Source organism: Girardinichthys multiradiatus, chromosome 15 (genome assembly GCF_021462225.1).
Source record: "Girardinichthys multiradiatus isolate DD_20200921_A chromosome 15, DD_fGirMul_XY1, whole genome shotgun sequence".
Taxonomy (NCBI): Eukaryota; Metazoa; Chordata; class Actinopteri; order Cyprinodontiformes; family Goodeidae; genus Girardinichthys; species Girardinichthys multiradiatus.
Window position 1 is genome coordinate 13,579,670 of NC_061808.1, and position 19,002 is coordinate 13,598,671.

At 41.0% G+C, this 19,002-nt stretch overlaps 1 protein-coding gene across 5 annotated transcripts in view; it reads right to left on the reverse strand.

Moving 5' to 3' along the window:
• Positions 1–19,002, reverse strand: part of LOC124882532 (proline-rich receptor-like protein kinase PERK1) — a 33,438-nt gene that overhangs the window by 13,755 nt on the left and 681 nt on the right. For 2 of the 5 annotated variants that reach the window (XR_007041926.1, XR_007041925.1), the window contains exon 3: positions 965–1,050. The exons of 2 other annotated variants lie outside the window; for them this stretch is intronic. Coding sequence is in view for 1 of the 3 variants with exons in the window: in XM_047388967.1 (XP_047244923.1) it covers positions 13,236–13,357 (122 nt within the window). In the remaining 2 variants the exon portion in view is untranslated. Of the gene's footprint in view, positions 1–964; positions 1,051–13,235; positions 13,358–19,002 lie in introns of all 5 variants that reach the window. One more of the 5 variants, XM_047388967.1, reaches the window with a different exon arrangement.

Genomic DNA, 19,002 nt, shown 5'->3' on the forward strand with positions numbered 1-19,002 from the left:
GTTTTTGTTACAGCTACAACAGACAACTTAAGCAGGGAGTCAACAGCCAGACCACAGGTGTGACTGCAGCAGTTGTTTGTGAGCAACATCTTACCAGGTGTAAATTCTTTGACTGATTATTAGCTGTAGTGACACTGTTTTAGTCCGTATCTACACCAAATGAAGGACAAAAAGCAACATTTTAGCTGCTATTGTTTAGTTTAACTTCCCTTGGAACCGACAAATGTGTAACATTAGCTTGTAGCTACTTTTCAGAGCATCTTGCTCAGAGAAACGTGAAGATGGGATTATAGAGTTTGATTGGCTTTAGAGATGGTGTACTTGGAATAACATTTTGAAAGCTACATAATTACAATGCAGTTAAAACCTTACAAGTGAAAAACAGTAATATTGTGGAAAAGTGACAGTTGCACAATTACTGTATGGCGTAAAAAGGTTTAATTCTTTTGACAGTTGTTGGAAGAAAAGTGAGTGCAGATGCCTGTGGGCATCAGGTTAATAATGTACATGAATGCTGCTAAAACTTTATTGCTTTGAAATGCAGTGTTTGTCACAAGCGGTCATTCACCAATTTGTGAATTATAGGCAGACTGGGCTTACTACAGAGGGGTTTTAAATCTCTCTGTAGAGTGTCGGTTTGTTAGGTCTCCAAGCTGCTACCATCAGACAACCTGGTGTCTGATGGTGTCTCAATGGATAAATCACCATTTAAATCACCCTTTTTAATGATGAATGATCTTCACGGACCTTTTAAAGTATTGTTCTAAAGTTAACAGTAAATTATTAGTATGGTTTATTTTTTAACTCCCCTATGTGCTTTGTCTGTACAGACAATTAGGGGCAGGTTTCAACATATGCCTGAATTATTTTTAAGATCTGTCAGTGCCATATTTGCATAGAGTGACACTTTTGGGAATTTTAGACAAGCACGCCATCTGTGAGGGAGACCTCCATAAGTCCTGACCTCCTCCTCCTCCTCCTATCATTTCTTCGCTTCTGTTCTTCAGTTCTCATCCTTCCCAGTCGTCCTCCGTCTGTCATGGCGACTGTCTGAGCAAACAAACAGACAACGGTCCATGGTGAGACAGAAGGCGCGATGTCGAATTGTTTGCTTTTGTAGCTCCCGTGCGGATGAAAGTTTTCTTAAGAGGGACACTGAGGTGCAGAGCTGAGCGAAGGGACAAAAAACCAAATATTTACTCTCCAGCCTTGCAGCACCCTGGCCCTTTTCTCTGTTCATTGGATGATAAAGGAGTGAATGGGCCCACTTTTAGTTCTGAATTGTTAAATAGATGTGATCCAAAGATATATCTAGCTGTTATTGGTCATTTTGAATAAGAATGGACAGTAAAATTCGTTACTGGATGTTTTAATAATAAGCCTTTTAACCAATATTGCATTCTAGCTGTATGCTGAAATCCTTATTTTTTGACAGCTGGTACTACAGGATTGTCCGACTCTTCTCACCAAACAGTTCCTTCTGTCTGGTCCCCCCGTGCTCTTGCACTCTTTGCCTTCCTCTTACAATCAGCCACAAATCAACAGATATTACTGTCCCTTCAATGCAGCTATTAAGCCCTGCTTCCATCTGAATTTAAAGCGTTTCCCCCAGTCAGCCCCCTGCCTATAAATATGTACATGTTTGACAGTGGGGTCAGAGAAGGAAGTAGAAGCCAGGCAGTAATGTCTACTTCCTGGAGGAGACGGCTCGGCTGAGGGGCTCAACCAATCATGCCTCAGCGTGGACGCATTCTTCGCCACACTCCGTCACACATCAGGGATAAACAATAAAAAGCAGAAAAAGGTGAGTGAGAGGGCGCTCACAGGAAGTGGCTAATTTAAAAGAAAGGGGCCTGTCATGGACAGATACGCAGGTGTTAATATCCTGAGGAAAGGAAATTGCTGCAGGCTTTTACCAACCTTCACTAAACATGGGTCTGTCTTTGGGTTGGGTGCGGAATCCCTAATGATTGGTTTCTGGTATTCCCAACAATGTGAAGGAACAAAATTTAGACATCTAGAAAAATATGTTATGCTGTTATCCCCCTTAATAATGAATGTTGTTTTTGTGCATGACTATAGAACACTTGAGCTTGAGAAAAATTACTAGATCACCCGTGAAACTGTAGTGCCCTCTTGTGTTGCAAATATATATATAAGTAAATAAGTATGAGGGGTTCGTCTTTTTTAAATAATGTTAATAAATTGTGTCTACAAAGCTTCAGTAAGAAAACAAAATATTGGATAATAAATGCAATCGAGTTCTACTTTGTTTGGTAACTTGGTTTCAAGCCTAAACAGAAAAATAAGAAAATTATAAAATGTTAAATATTATAAAAATAAACTGAACATTAACCATTTAGATGAGTTTGAAATCAGGCTTAGAAGTTAAAGTTACATCTCATACATTGGGCACCTTGTAGTCTTCAGTTTGTCCAGGTTTACATATATCTTTGTTTATGATAATTACACAAAATCACACAAAGTCTTCCAGTAGGTAAGGTCTGAATTTGTTAACTTATGACACAAATGTACCCTCCTCCACTCAACATTGGCCTTCTGGCGTGTGTGGTTTATTTTTTAAGGTACTGGATCTCTGAAACCCTTTCAAAAGATATCAGGATGATTAGTGATTGTAAACTGACTTCAGGTTTACAGAACCTTGCAAAACTAATGATATCCCACAAACCTTTTTTTTTTTTTGTCACCTTGCATGGTTTTCAGATTTTTTACAAATAAAAGTCTAAAAAATTTATTTGTTTTCAGCCTCCCTGTGTACCCAGCTTTAGCTTCAATTATATCTATAATACTTTTGGGGTATGTCTAAATGAGTTTAACACACGTATACAATAAATATTTTCCCCGTTTTATTGCAAAATAGCTCAGGCAGTTGAATTTATAGGAGAGTTATTTTGTGAAAAGGGATTTTTAGGTTTTGATACAGATCCTCAATTTGATTTAGGTGTGGACTTTGACTGGCCCATTTTGATAAATAAATGTGCTGTGATCTACACCATACTGGTGTAGCTGGTACATTTAATGTCATTCAGGTTTGCCGTCCTTCTGAAATGTAAGTTCTACCTTTATTCCTTAGTGTTACCTAAACCTAGCTTCAATTTTCAGTTAACTTTGACCAATTTATCCGTAACTGCTGAAGAAATGCATCCTCGTTGCCACAAGGTTTCATTTTGGGGATGGTGTGTTCAGGATGACATGCAGGGTGAGTTTTCTTCCACACATAGCTTTTTGCATGCAGGTAAAAAAAACTTAAATTTTGGTCCCATCTGGCCAGAGCACCTTCTTCCACATGTTGGCTATGTCTCCTCAATGGCTTCTGTGAAACTGAAACGAGGCTTTCTTGAGGCTTCAACAGTTGCTTTCTTCGGGCCAGTCGTCAATAAGATTAGATTTATGGAATGCATGACTAATGGTTATCCTGTCAACAGATTCTTCCTTCTGAGTTGCGAATCTCTGCTGCTCATCCAGAGTTACCATGGGCCTCTTGCCTGCTTCTCGTATTAATGCCTTTCTTGGCCCATCCTTTTTTGATGGATTGCCATGTTGGTTTGCAGTTGTGCTATGCTATTTCCACTTTCAGATGATTGATTAAACAGTGCATCATTTAAATTTCAAGCTTGGTATGTTGTTTCCTAACCTTACATCCCTTTAAACTTCTCCACAACCTTATCTCTGTTGTGTCTGGGGACTGACCACACTAGATTTTAAATATTGTGAAACTGGTATATTTATTCCATTTAGTGATTGTTATAATCAGGCCCCAAAATGTTAAATATTTCAGTTTAGGAAAAGGAAATTTTACTTAAATAAAACTTCCTCCAGGTTATTAATTCCTGTTCTGTTCATTCTAGTTTTTATTAAATAAAATTTTAGTTAAGTTACTTCTTGTCTATCAGCCTCCTGTAGTTTCAATAGGTAGGAAGTTGGAAATTAATGTTGTTTTTTTTTCTGCTTGTGTGGAGATGTGAATGAACTGGTTTTGGCAAGCCATATGGTTGTCTTACTCTTGGTATTGCAAAGGCCCTTTCAATGCATAAAACAGTCACCGTCCATTTATTTCTCCTATAAAACTGATAGTAGAAGATGTTAACAGCAGTGTGGCAATGGCACAGTGAGAGCCGTTGCTACTGCGGCACAAAAAGAAGCATGTGTGTATCTCTGTGAGGATTGGACAATGAGGTTATTTTGGTCTGAGGAGGATGACATTTCTTATGAAAGCCACCAGTGTTTGTGTCATAGACAAGTGTTAGTGGAAATTTGTTGAATAAGAAGCTGGAGAGAAGGTATCTAATATAGGAAATGATGCATATGTTTCAAGACCAAGATCACCAAACTGCAGTACCAAGACAGAGCAGAGGACAGCTATAAAGTACACTGAAATGAATTTGTAGAATATTTACACAAATATAAGTGTCACAGAGTGACATTTTTGGACTTTGTTTGTGGCTTTGTGTTTGTTTACCTTTTGCTTAGATGTTTCTATTTTGGTTTTTGTATCATGTTTTCTTTTCTCCCTCTTCTGCCTCCTAGTGTTTACTTCTTAAGTTCTTTTATGGTTGTTTTCTTATTACTTTGTATGGTTTGTTATTGTAATTATTATAGTTCTTGGTCTTCCCTGGATTCTCTAGTTTTATTTCTCTTTAGTATCTTTGTGTTTAATTGTGTTTTATTATTTGTTCCTTTGCACTCTACTTGTTTACTCCAGTTCCCCATGGCTCCAGCTAGGGCCCTGCCTGGTCCAAGCCTCTGCGGGCCCTGCCTGGGTCCAAGCCTCTGCGGGCCCTGCCTGGGTCCAAGCCTCTGCGGGCCCTGCCTGGGTCCAAGCCTCCGCCGCAGTTTTCGCCACACAGCAGACCACCTAGGACCTCGCTTCATGGGTTCCTCTGGCCTCGTTGCCGGCCTCCTGATCGCCTGCATCTCCGCCGCTGGCCAATTTGTAGCAGGCCTCCTGATCGCCTGCATCTCTGCCGCTGGCTACGTCGCTGCAGGCCTCTGGACCATCGGCCACTTCGCTGGCTACTTCGTCGCTGCCAACTCCCGGATCATCACTCTCTTCGCAGCTGGCTACTTCGATGCAGACCTCCGGATCATCAGCTCCTTCGTCGCTGGCTTGTTGTCGCAGGCCCCCTGATCATCGGCCTCCTGGATGTTTGTTCTCGTTCCTGGAGATTATGGACTCTGGTTTTGTTTTGGACTCTTGCCCTCCTCCCAAGGCCCCCCTCCGCCCTCCCGGGTCGGGTGGTTTTGTCCTTTTGGACTCTTGCCCTCCTTTGAGGCCTCCCTCCACCCGCCCTGTTTTTTTTTTTTTTGGGACTTTGGTGTTCGGCTTAAGAGATTTCTGGACTCTGTGGCTTTGTGTTTGTTTACCTTTTGCTTAGATGTTTCTATTTTGGTTTTTGTATCATGTTTTCTTTTCTCCTTCTCCTGCCTCCTAGTGTTTACTTCTTAAGTTCTTTTATGGTTGTTTTCTTATTACTTTGTATGGTTTATTATTGTAATTATTATAGTTCTTGGTCTTCCCTGGATTCTCTAGTTTTATTTCTCTTTAGTATCTTTGTGTTTAATTGTGTATTATTTGTTCGTTTGTACTCTTCTTGTTTACTAGTTTATTTTCTGTTTCCTTTCCAGTTAATTCAGTCAGTGTGGTTAGGTTTGTTTACTTTTGTATTCAGGTTTTCTTTATGGGATCTTTGTTTGTTATCAGGTTGTTATTGTTGTTCCTATGTTCCCTATAGTTTCTCTGTTTACTTTAGTCATGATTATTCTAGTTTTCTTATTCCCCGTTTGATTATTTATCTTTGTCTATAGGTTTGCTTGGTCTCTTTTTCTGTTTATTGTTTATTAGTTACTTTGCCCATCTCCATTCCCATCCTCCGCCTTTGTATTTGTTTCACCTGTTCCTTCTGCGTCCCTGCCTCCTTGTCACACCTGTTCCCTGTTTTCTCTGATTACATGCCCTTTGTTATCCCTTTGTTTCATTGTTTGTTGTTGGTTTCTTGTGTTTGTCATACCCCATTCTCAACCCACGTATTCGTGCTGAGTTTTTTCCATGTGCCTGCAGAACCTCTTGTAGGTTTTTGGATCAGGACTTTGTATCTGCAGTGCCTTGTTTGGTTTCTTTTGAAAACCTCTGGAAATAAAGCTAAAACCTTTTACTACATGCTGCTCCCCAGCTCTTGTCTGCACTTTGGTCCGCCCTCAAACCCTTTCATGACAATAAGAAGATGGTGGGGGACAATGGCCCTGGGTGCCTGCCACTGGCCAGGGACCTCTTGGTGGGTGAATTTGTCCCATCATGGTGCGGGGTCGGGGGTCCTGTTGCACCAGTGTGCGGGGCCCTTGCCTTGCCGTTGCAGCGCGCTGTGTGGTGGGGGAGCGGGGTGCGGCGGGGGTGCTTAGAGCGGGGTTGTGTGTGGAGCTTGCGCTGTGTGGGTGTGGCTTCATCGGCTTCTCGGCTATGGAGTTCACCTGTGGGGGTGTGCCCCTGTGGGGGAGGGGATTTGTGGCATTTGGGTTCGGGGGCATGTGTTCGATATCGGTGTCCTTGTTGGGGGTGGCCCTGTGGGGAGGTTCATGTTGGGGTTCAATGGGGGTGGGAGACTCATGGGGTTGGGATTGGAACTCATTGGGGGGTCGGGACTGCTCCGTCCTGGGGCGGCTCCGGTTAGCGGGCTGGTATGAACCATGTGGACCCCTCTTTTGTACATAGCTTCCTCTACGGAGGTGGATAGGGGTTGTTGGGGACTGGGTTCGCGGCGGGGATGCAGGGGTCAGGCCGGGGTCACACGGGTCCGGGCGGTGCCGACACTGTCTGCCTGTCTCTGCCCCAGGAGGGAAGGGGACCACCTCCTAGGTCCGGGGGCTGGTTGCCCCTAGGGGGTACCGGCGCCTGGACCTGGGAGTATAGAGTATGCATGGGGAGTGTGAGTGAGTGTATGACGTCCATTGTTGATTGTCTTTATATTGGGTGCGAGTGATTTTATGTGTATGCATGAGGGTGGGAGTGGGTGATTGTGACTGTGTGTGCCTGTTGTTTTTTTTTTGTGACCGGTTGGGTCTTGGACTGCTCCCCCTCCTGGATCAGTTTAGCCCCCCCCCCATATTATAGGGGACCTATTTCCTCCCCGCCAAACTACCTGCCGGTGGTTGGAGTCTCTGTTTGCTGGTGTACTTGTGGTTCTCGGTGTCCGGGGCTGGGTGCTTTGGTGTGTGCTGGCTCACTCCCGGTGGCTGCTTGCCGAGGCCTGGCCCCCTGGGCTCTGTCGGGCCTCTGCTTGGAGGGTGGTGTGTCCCGGGGTCTTGGGTCTCTGGGTCCATGGCTGGATCTGCTCGGGCGCGGACGGCTGCCGGCGGGGCCTGTGGGCTTGTCGCTGCGGCTCCCTGGGGCTTCTACACTGTCGCTGCTGGGTGGTTCCCCTGGGACTCTCCACTGCTCTTCTCTGGGGGGGTTGTGGTAGTCCCGGCGGTGGTTCTCCTGGGGTTCCTGTGCTTTGGGAGGCCTTTGGATGTCTGTGGCTCGGATCTCCTCAGTGTCCGTCCAGGGACCATGGGGCAGGTCTGTGGGTCCTCACACTCGCTATTGCATATTTTTGTGGAGAAACCTTGTATACAAAAGCGCATCCACACCCATACTCACAAGTGTTAAGCTTCAGGTGTTGACAGATGCACAGATCTTCTATATTGGGCTGCATCTCTCACTAAGTACATTTTACATTCATAAGTACTGTGTACTATTTTGTTAAAAAATAAATAAATACAGCTGCAGCTGTATAAGCAAGCAGAGTGTAATCTTGTGTTCTGTTCATCCTTCTTTCTCTCCTCCTCTCTTTCCTCCTTTTCTCCCCTTTTTCCTCCATCTCTCTCTTTTTCGAGCTTCCTTTTTCCTTTTCATTTCAGTCTCCATGTCCGCAACAATTGAAATATTCCCAAAGAAGTTTATAATAAAGTTTCTTTTATAAATATCAAGCAGAGCTTTAAAGCATTAGCTGTGATGCTCCGCTTGTGAAAGTAAATCTGTTGGGCTTCTTCTTGACACTCAGACAACAATTCTGAGCGCTACTCTGCTGAACAGGACACGGTAAAAAAAAAAACATATGTATATATACAGGTCCTTCTCAAAATATTAGCATATTGTGATAAAGTTCATTATTTTCCATAATGTCATGATGAAAATTTAACATTCATATATTTTAGATTCATTGCACACTAACTGAAATATTTCAGGTCTTTTATTGTCTTAATACGGATGATTTTGGCATACAGCTCATGAAAACCCAAAATTCCTATCTCACAAAATTAGCATATCATTAAAAGGGTCTCTAAACGAGCTTTGAACCTAATCATCTGAATCAACGAGTTAACTCTAAACACCTGCAAAAGATTCCTGAGGCCTTTAAAACTCCCAGCCTGGTTCATCACTCAAAACCCCAATCATGGGTAAGACTGCCGACCTGACTGCTGTCCAGAAGGCCACTATTGACACCCTCAAGCAAGAGGGTAAGACACAGAAATAAATTTCTGAACAAATAGGCTGTTCCCAGAGTGCTGTATCAAGGCACCTCAGTGGGAAGTCTGTGGGAAGGAAAAAGTGTGGCAGAAAACGCTGCACAACGAGAAGAGGTGACCGGACCCTGAGGAAGATTGTGGAGAAGGGCCGATTCCAGACCTTGGGGGACCTGCGGAAGCAGTGGACTGAGTCTGGAGTAGAAACATCCAGAGCCACCGTGCACATGCGTGTGCAGGAAATGGGCTACAGGTGCCGCATTCCCCAGACCTGGGCTACAGAGAAGCAGCACTGGACTGTTGCTCAGTGGTCCAAAGTACTTTTTTCGGATGAAAGCAAATTCTGCATGTCATTCGGAAATCAAGGTGCCAGAGCCTGGAGGAAGACTGGGGAGAAGGAAATGCCAAAATGCCAGAAGTCCAGTGTCAAGTACCCACAGTCAGTGATGGTCTGGGGTGCCGTGTCAGCTGCTGGTGTTGGTCCACTGTGTTTTATCAAGGGCAGGGTCAATGCAGCTAGCTATCAGGAGATTTTGGAGCACTTCATGCTTCCATCTGCTGAAAAGCTTTATGGAGATGAAGATTTCATTTTTCAGCACGACCTGGCACCTGCTCACAGTGCCAAAACCACTGGTAAATGGTTTACTGACCATGGTATCACTGTGCTCAATTGGCCTGCTAATTCTCCTGACCTGAACCCCATAGAGAATCTGTGGGATATTGTGAAGAGAACGTTGAGAGACTCAAGACCCAACACTCTGGATGAGCTAAAGGCTGCTATCGAAGCATCCTGGGCCTCCATAAGACCTCAGCAGTGCCACAGGCTGATTGCCTCCATGCCACGCCGCATTGAAGCAGTCATTTCTGCAAAAGGATTCCCGACCAAGTATTGAGTGCATAACTGTACATGATTATTTGAAGGTTGACGTTTTTTGTATTAAAAACACTTTTCTTTTATTGGTCGGATGAAATATGCTAATTTTGTGAGATAGGAATTTTGGGTTTTCATGAGCTGTATGCCAAAATCATCCGTATTAAGACAATAAAAGACCTGAAATATTTCAGTTAGTGTGCAATGAATCTAAAATATATGAATGTTAAATTTTCATCATTACATTATGGAAAATAATGAACTTTATCACAATATGCTAATATTTTGAGAAGGACCAGTATAAGAAGATCCAAGATGATCAGAGTCCAGACTTAATAGATGAACACTTAAAGGTTTGCAAAACCACTATTAACTGAGTTCACTGGCGCAAATTAAGATGTATTAATGCTGCTACCTATTGTTCCTCAATAAGGCAAACTCAGCAAGAAAACAAAATGAAGATACTGTTAGTCCAGGTGATTATATGTTACTAATACACAAGCAAATAAGAAGTCTGGTTCATGCAAAAACAAATCTGTTGTTATTAGTTGTTTATCTGGATCCTCCAGAGTCTCAACCAAGTCATCCATAAGACAAACAAACAAGCAAAACATACTGCTCTTCTTTCCTGCGTTCTGAAAGAAAGGCAAGCATTGTACATTGGGGACTGCAAGCCATTGGCAAAAAGAGAGCAGCTTGAGATTAAGGCAGCCATCACTGCTTCATCAACCAAGAAAAATGCCCTCGAAGATTGTGAGAATGAACACCCTGATAATGCAGCTGTCTTGAACCCTGAAGGAAGCACCTGAACAGCTATCAGCCAGATAACAGTAATGAGCAAACTTAACTGAACACGGGTGACTTTAAAATAAAACATGAGAAAGTTACAAAACCACCTGAGAACAGCAGGTGGTTCTCAGGAATACAATAGACTGGTTTGAAGTTATGTTGAATTAAAATTACATCAGAGACGTTGGTCAAACATACAGGTCCTTCTCAAAATATTAGCATATTGTGATAAAGTTCATTATTTTCCATAATGTAAGGATGAAAATTTAACATTCATATATTTTAGATTCATTGCACACTAACTGAAATATTTCAGGTCTTTTATTGTCTTAATACGGATGATTTTGGCATACAGCTCATGAAAACCCAAAATTCCTATCTCACAAAATTAGCATATTTCATCCGACCAATAAAAGAAAAGTGTTTTTAATACAAAAAACGTCAACCTTCGAATAATCATGTACAGTTATGCACTCAATACTTGGTCGGGAATCCTTTGGCAGAAATGACTGCTTCAATGCGGCGTGGCATGGAGGCAATCAGCCTGTGACACTGCTGAGATCTTATGGAGGCCCAGGATGCTTCGATAGCAGCCTTTAGCTCATCCAGAGTGTTGGGTCTTGAGTCTCTCAATGTTCTCTTCACAATATCCCACAGATTCTCTATGGGGTTCAGGTCAGGAGAGTTGGCAGGCCAATTGAGCACAGTGATACCATGGTCAGTAAACCATTTACCAGTGGTTTTGGCACTGTGAGCAGGTGCCAGGTCGTGCTGAAAAATGAAATCTTAATCTCCATAAAGCTTTTCAGCAGATGGAAGCATGAAGTGCTCCAAAATCTCCTGATAGCTAGCTGCATTGACCCTGCCCTTGATAAAACACAGTGGACCAACACCAGCAGCTGACACGGCACCCCAGACCATCACTGACTGTGGGTACTTGACACTGGACTTCTGGCCTTTTGGCATTTCCTTCTCCCCAGTCTTCCTCCAGACTCTGGCACCTTGATTTCCGAATGACATGCAGAATTTGCTTTCATCCGAAAAAAGTACTTTGGACCACTGAGCAACAGTCCAGTGCTGCTTCTCTGTAGCCCAGGTCAGGCGCTTCTGCCGCTGTTTCTGGTTCAAAAGTGGCTTGACCTGGGGAATGCGGCACCTGTAGCCCATTTCCTGCACACGCCTGTGCACGGTGGCTCTGGATGTTTCTACTCCAGACTCAGTCCACTGCTTCCGCAGGTCCCCCAAGGTCTGGAATCGGCCCTTCTCCACAATCTTCCTCAGGGTCCGGTCACCTCTTCTCGTTGTGCAGCGTTTTCTGCCACACTTTTTCCTTCCCACAGACTTCCCACTGAGGTGCCTTGATACAGCACTCTGGGAACAGCCTATTCGTTCAGAAATTTCTTTCTGTGTCTTACCCTCTTGCTTGAGGGTGTCAATAGTGGCCTTCTGGACAGCAGTCAGGTCGGCAGTCTTACCCTTGATTGGGGTTTTGAGTAATGAACCAGGCTGGGAGTTTTAAAGGCCTCAGGAATCTTTTGCAGGTGTTTAGAGTTAACTCGTTGATTCAGATGATTAGGTTCATAGCTCGTTTAGAGACCCTTTTAATGATATGCTAATTTTGTGAGATAGGAATTTTGGGTTTTCATGAGCTGTATGCCAAAATCATCCGTATTAAGACAATAAAAAACCTGAAATATTTCAGTTAGTGTGCAATGAATCTAAAATATATGAATGTTAAATTTTCATCATTACATTATGGAAAATAATTAACTTTATCACAATATGCTAATATTTTGAGAAGGACCTGTACAGACTGTTTCATCTGCAAGTAAGAGATGTTCCTGTTATCAGTGGGGATCCATTTGAGTTAAAGCCTTTCATAAGAGTCTTTGATCACACTATTCATAATAAAAGTGAACATGATCAGCTGTATAACCTTGAACAGTTCACCTGAAGTAAGCCAAAAGACCTGAGCAGAAGCTGTAAAGGACAATCTTATGTTGTCTATTGTGCCAGTTTGTGTTAAAATCAAGAAAGGCTGCACAGTGATAGAGCAGTATGCATAAATGGAAAATGAAAGCCAGGCAACATTTTGCTCAGATAAGTTAAGGAGACAACTAGGCATAGAGGGTCAATACACCCATACGTTGCTTCATACAATGAGTGAAGGAAAGTTGGTACCGACCTACCATCTTGAGAATTAGAAGTTTATATATGTATTGACCAGCCTGACATTTACACATACTCAGACATTCACGTGTAAAAAACATTCCAGTGCAGGAAGATCTGGAGAGGTGGCCATATCTTCATAGGATTCACTTTGCTCACAGAAATGTAGATACTAGACGTCTTGTGATGCCCACAAAATTATGGAACCAGATTGTAGTCCGTACATAGTTTTAACAATACTTTGATGGGTCATCAAGTCCACTCCAAGAAAATGGCTGCACAAGTCCAGAAGATAAAAAAGTAAGTCCTAAGGTGAATCACAATTTCTATTGCTACAGCTGAAGATCTAGTGTAGCAGTTTAACCATGACTCCAGAGAAAGCCAGTGAATAAAAACAAGAAATGTCAGAAGAGGATATTCAGTTTAGGGACACTGTTAATAAAACGGTTAAAAAGTTAACGTTATAGCAATGGCTTTGCCTTAAAAAATACAATTATCAAACTGCCAAACAACTGTAACCTGCTTGCACAGAGAGCAGAGAGCCTCAAAAGAAAGCTCATCAAAAAAGAGTACAAAACCATCATGTCTATCTATTGAGTAAAGGTTCTGCAGTTATTAGACCATAGGAAAAATCTGCATTTGAAAGTAAGTTTGTTAGATACCTCACCATGGAGAACATCATCCACAAATGAGAAAGCTAAGAGTTGATTTTGATTGTTCTGCTTCACATCATGGCATGCAACTGAACTGTTGCAAGGTCCAGATTTGACAAATTCCCTTACCAGATTGTTAGTAAGATTCAGATATGACCACATTGCATTAATGTCAGACATAGAAGATATGTATAATCAAATAAGAAGTAAACCACCTGATGGCAGCAACCTACTCCGATTCCTCTTGTGGCCAGATGGAATCCTGAATGAACCTTTACGAATACAAGCTGGTTGTGCATTTGTTTTGAGGCTATGTGCTCTCCCAGGAGTGGCAGTTTTGCACTGAAGAAAACAGCTGAGGATGTTAAAGGCAAAATAGTATTAGTTGTTGTGAATGCAGTTCTGAACATTTTTTATGTTGATGAATGTCTACTGTTTGTGTCAGCTGAAACACTTAAAGTTCATCAGGCTCATGGCAGGAGTTTTAGCAGGAGTTTTGAGCTGCTTTTTTTATTTTTGCTTAAAAAATACTAGGGGTCATGGGACAAAAAAGTCAAATGGTAAAATGAGAAGAAAGTCGCCTGTGCTGAGCCTGAGGATCCAATGGACTCTCTGTGAAGACACAGGTAGATCCTCAAGCCCAGTTAAAACCCTTAACAATACTGACTGTAGCCCAGTAACCATTACATGACATTTGTAAGAGAAAGACTTAAGCAAAGTGCAGTTTGTTTTCAGTGGAAATTTATCATTAAAATTTATTTTTTCATCTATTAAAATTTCTTCTATTTTAATCAATCTACAGATGATTTTGGAAGTAAACTCAAGATGAACACTGATTCATACTGCGGTATTGAGGGGATGCATGATTGATATGTAAAAATGACTGCAGAAAGACAAGCATGGATGAAAAAAATCTGCTTTAACTTCTTTAGCCACTAGGTGTCAGTTTAGTTTTACTGTAAACCTGCTCAAGCATATTAGTCTCACATTTTGAGAGCTGTAATGACACAAATGTTTTATTTCTGTGTGCAATAATATCTTAGTTTATGAAATATTTTAAAGTGTGTGTAGTTTTTGCATTGCTTAATTTTGTACCCAACAGTGAAATTGTTGTATATTAAAGTTTTGTTCCTTTAAAAGATAAATCACAAACAAGGACTATACTGAATCTCCAAAGTTGAAAATCTAAATAAATAAAAAAGACATTTTGGAGCTTGTATTTGTGAAGCAAACCAGAAAACCAACACAGCCAACAACAAAAAAATCTCCTTAGAAGCAAAATCTATAGATCGGTTTAGAGGTTTATAATCTGCTACATTAATAAGAATATACTTTCAACATTTTGCACAAATAAATATTGTAAAAGTTTGGATAACAGCAGATCATTATTCAAGATTTTGTTTCAGTTTGAGGTTGGATTAAACTTCCTAAATTATGACCATTAATATTTATCCATAATTAGAGGAGAGCTTATTCCCTACAGATATGAATGCAGGGTGTCAGGATGTCGTGTTGTAGAAACATTGCACCGTCTCCCTGGAAGCCAGCACTCATCTGACCAGTTTTAGGTAAAGATGCAGCTAAGGAAAGGTTGTCAACGGATATGGATGCTTCCAGAGCTCATTAAGGAGCTGTCTGCGGCATGCCAGGCTCTGGGAGACAGGACCGGAGATAGAAAGCAACATCATAAAGGAATTCCATCCATCATGTTCTTCCGTGACATTAATATCTGTCATACACCTCTGACAATGCAATATTGCACTCCTGGAGTGAGACGTCTTTCAGTCACAAAGCTGCGACGCAAGCCAAGAGGGACGCTTCTGTGTGTGTGTGTGTCAAGTGCACGTGTCCCAGCATAGTTTTATTTGAAGGCAGGATAAGGGTGAGAGTTACAGATGTAGTATGTCTTCCACCTTGTTTCTTTTATGAAACATTGACTGTGATGTTGCAAAAAGTATGCGTATGTGAATGTGTGTTTCTGTGTGTGTGTTTTGGTTTGTAAGAAAAGCTTCAGTAGTAGTGTGCACAAAGACAGCGCTTTCAGCAGAAGCCAATCCGGCCTGTTGAACCAAATCTGGAGTTTAAAACATCGCTCTGCTGATGCTTCCAATGATGTGATTAATGAGCAATATCAGGGTGGAGCAGCAATATTAGGGTGAAAGTACCACACTTAGCACATTGTGGATTTAAATGTCAGTCCTTGCTGTAGGACATCCCAACCTCCCCATCCTGTTTTCTTTATGGGCTTTACAAGATTAAGCAGAAATGTTCCCAAAATGACTTTGTCAACTCCTTGCTTCCAAAATGCTTTAAATTAGCACAATACAGAATCTACTAATACAACATGTATTTTTTTTGCAAGAATTTGGTGGATTATATCAAACTCTCTGTCATCTAAATAGATTCATTTAGTGTAATATTTTCTCATTTGGCTTTTTTTCTGTAAAACTTATCCCAATTTAGACACTGACCTTTAAAAGACATATCGATCACTTAAACTTACTCTAAAGCCACATTTTATCTAAACCATTTATTGAAATAAATAAGGAGTAAAATAATTTGGTAATTTTGATTTGGATCCAAGTAACAAATAACACTCAAAATGTTCACTCAAACGTCTTCACAACAATTAAGCAAATTTTACAACTATAATGATCTTATTTGGTTTACTGCAATTTTCCTTCTGTTTCCACTTGTTTTTTTTGTTTTATACTCTTATCCCTCTGTTGTCTTCTAACTATCAGAAATCCATTGCAGAGATAGCAGGTCCAAGGAAATATCCAAATACATATTTACCAACCAATGGTTTTTGCTCATTCTGGGTGATCCTGAGGTGTTCTCTGGCCACAGGAGTCCCCCCAATGAATTAAGGGTCTGCTTTGGGGTCTCCTCCCCATGGGACACCAATCCTTTATGAATCCTATAATTCGATATTTTAATTCCTCCTCTTTAGGCAGATACTGACCTCGAACTGGAGGGAGCAGTCTACTTTTTTCCAGTTGATAACCACGACTTTGGACTTAGAGCAATTGATTCTCATCCTGGCGGCTTCGCACTGTGCTGCAAACTACTCCAGTGCAGATTTAAGCCGCTCCAGTGGATGCTAAAGGTCATGGCCGGAAGGCTCCAACAATACCACATCATCCACAAAAAAAAGACATTCAGGTTCCCAAACCAGACACCCTCTTCTTTATGACTCAAACAGATGCTGTCCATAAAAGCAACAAACAGGTTCGAGAAGAAAGAGCAGCTCTTGTGGATTCCCAAAATACACTGGGAACAAGCTTAAATTTGTGCCACCAAGGTATACTTAGCACTTGCTTTGGATTTAGGGCAACAGTACAGACCAACAGTACGAAAGCCTGAATTATCCTCCTGAATCCCAGTTTGTCAGAGTCTACTCTCCAGCCCCATATAGTAAAATTTCCTAGGGAAAGAATGCCTTTCTAAAGCATTAGGAACACAAATTTAAATTAACAGAGCACATAAATGTATTTATTTAAACATATAAACAGTTGCTTTGTACATGTTTGTATTAAACTGACTGAGTTTATAGTTTTTTTACTTTGCATTTGATACAGGCACAATTTTGTTTTTGTTTTGTTTTTTCAGATGGAGGTTGTAAAATGTATGTAGTGACTGACTGAACACAGACTGAATACTCCCCAGACTGAAATCACCCGATGAATAATGCAGGTGACATTATGGGAATATTACAGACTTCTGATGACTTGTGTTAAACATCAAGTCTCCATTTCAGCCTTTCCTCTGTTCCTCTCTCCCGGTGGATCATAACCAAGCCCAGCAGTCTTGACCTGAATAATCTGCCAGTAATAGAATAAATCAAGCGCACAAAATGTCAGTGGTATGCTGGTGAGAAACCAAATCCATTTTACCTTGCATTGATCTTGGGCTGAAGTATAAAGACTAATTTAACATGGTCATTATTACAGCCCAAATGCAGTGTCTGCTCATTGCTATGTCAATAATCCTACATCTTTTTTCAATTTCTGTGTTTGATCTCTATATACTGACATTCCTGGACCATCATAAACCTGTTGTTTTACCAAAATAATGTCTGCGCAGGCAGGATGAAATGCAATTAGCCCTTGTCAATGTCTCCTAAATCCAATTTACAAGCCCAAAACTCCCAGTCTAATAGCAGAACTGATAAGGCCTTCTATATGAGAGGTAGCACATCTTCAAAAAGCACAAAAAGAAGGTCAACTCACCTTCTGTATAAACACAGGACAGACATGACCTGGATACATTAGTATCTATAACAATACTATGATCTGAATTGTTGTTTTCATTGTAATACTGCCCCCTGGTGGTTTTCCAGTTCGTCCAAAGACTGAAGAAGCACAACAGTTACTGACTCTGACAGGATAGTCCTTGGACCTCTGCAGGCAATTTGTCAGTAGACAGGCTCTGCACAACAGAATACAAAATTTGCAGCTGACCGAAACAGCGATTAACATGAACAAGCACAGACACCGTAGGGGCTGTGTATGAGAAATAACACAGAAACGAACTGAGTAAACATAATCCTCCACAATGAATCAGCTCGTAGAGGCTCTTTGACAACATTACTTTGTAGGGTATAAATGAAAACAAAACATTCATAAACACGGTGCCCGGTTAATATTTTATCCACTCTTTATTGACATGATTCACCACAACGTGATGAACCAGCACCTCTGTGAGCAGTGACCATATGCCTTTTACTGTTACTGGGTTGAGTGTGAGGCATCGTTTCTGTTCTACATGAGCCTTTTACCAGGTTATTAATCACATTTTTAGACACTCAACTGAAAAAAACAGCTTAATCCCTCTGGGTGTTGTATTGTTTTGCTGTTTGGCTGCATAAAAAAATTGTGCAGACATAACACTGGCTGTTCATACCATAGCCGGTGTAAAAGTATAGGTGGCTGGTGTTTTTAGAGATGGGACTGGAGATATGTTGTTCTAATTAGAGCAACGGTTATCTCAGTGGACCTCCTGTCACTGCCTTGTGCTCAGAATCTCTTTTTAATTACCCACCGAGAAAAGAGGATGTCAGGTGAAAATAGTAAGTAGGCTCCATGTAAGACATGCTGGAGGATTTTAGCTGTTAGGCAATGGATATTTAGACCGAAGCAGAAGGAAGCATTCTTCAGACATTCAATAAAAGTGTGCATTTTAAAAAAAGAACTAGAAAAGCATAGTGCATTTTAATGCCATTTTTGGTAAGGTTAATGTACGTGTTTATTTCTTAATATATTAGATTTACTCCAAACTGTTTTAAGATTTGCTGTAAAAGATATATATGAACATAATTTAACAGATTCCAATCAGTTGCATTTTAGAAAACGTCACTATTTTTTTAATGGGTGCATTTATTTTCTTTTTAAGTTGCAATATTCACTCCGTGATAGCCATGGCACTAGTCATGTGATTCTTAAGGTGTGTATACACCTTAAGAATGCTGTTTTTTTCTTTTCTTTTTTCTTTGCTGTTATAAAAATTATGCAGGGAGTCCACTCCTGAGTGCTCTGCTGATATATGACACATCTACAATCGATTAGGAGTATCTCAGCAGCGCTAATTTGGAATTTTTCTCTCCAGTTAAAAAATGCTTACCAGTGGAAGGAAATCTTTTAAGTCAGCAGGTTTCATCTAGCATATGCTCCAGGACTCAATGCATTGCTATGTTTGCCATGACAAAAACTGTAAGCATTGTATGACAGCGATGATACAGTTTTCCTCAAAATATATCTTACACTGAAAACAAGAAGAGTCGCTAAAAGCTATACAGAGCACTTAACAGCAAATACATGGAAATGTGAGCAAGGTTTGTTATATTTTTTACATAGAAATGCTTTTTTTGATTATTTTTCTTCGTATAAACTCTAATAACATTTTTTCTATGGGTTTAAGTTGATAAATACATAAACTTATTTTTTTTTAATTTAAAGTTAAACTTGACCTTCTTTTTTTATAGTCTTACTGAGGCGCTTT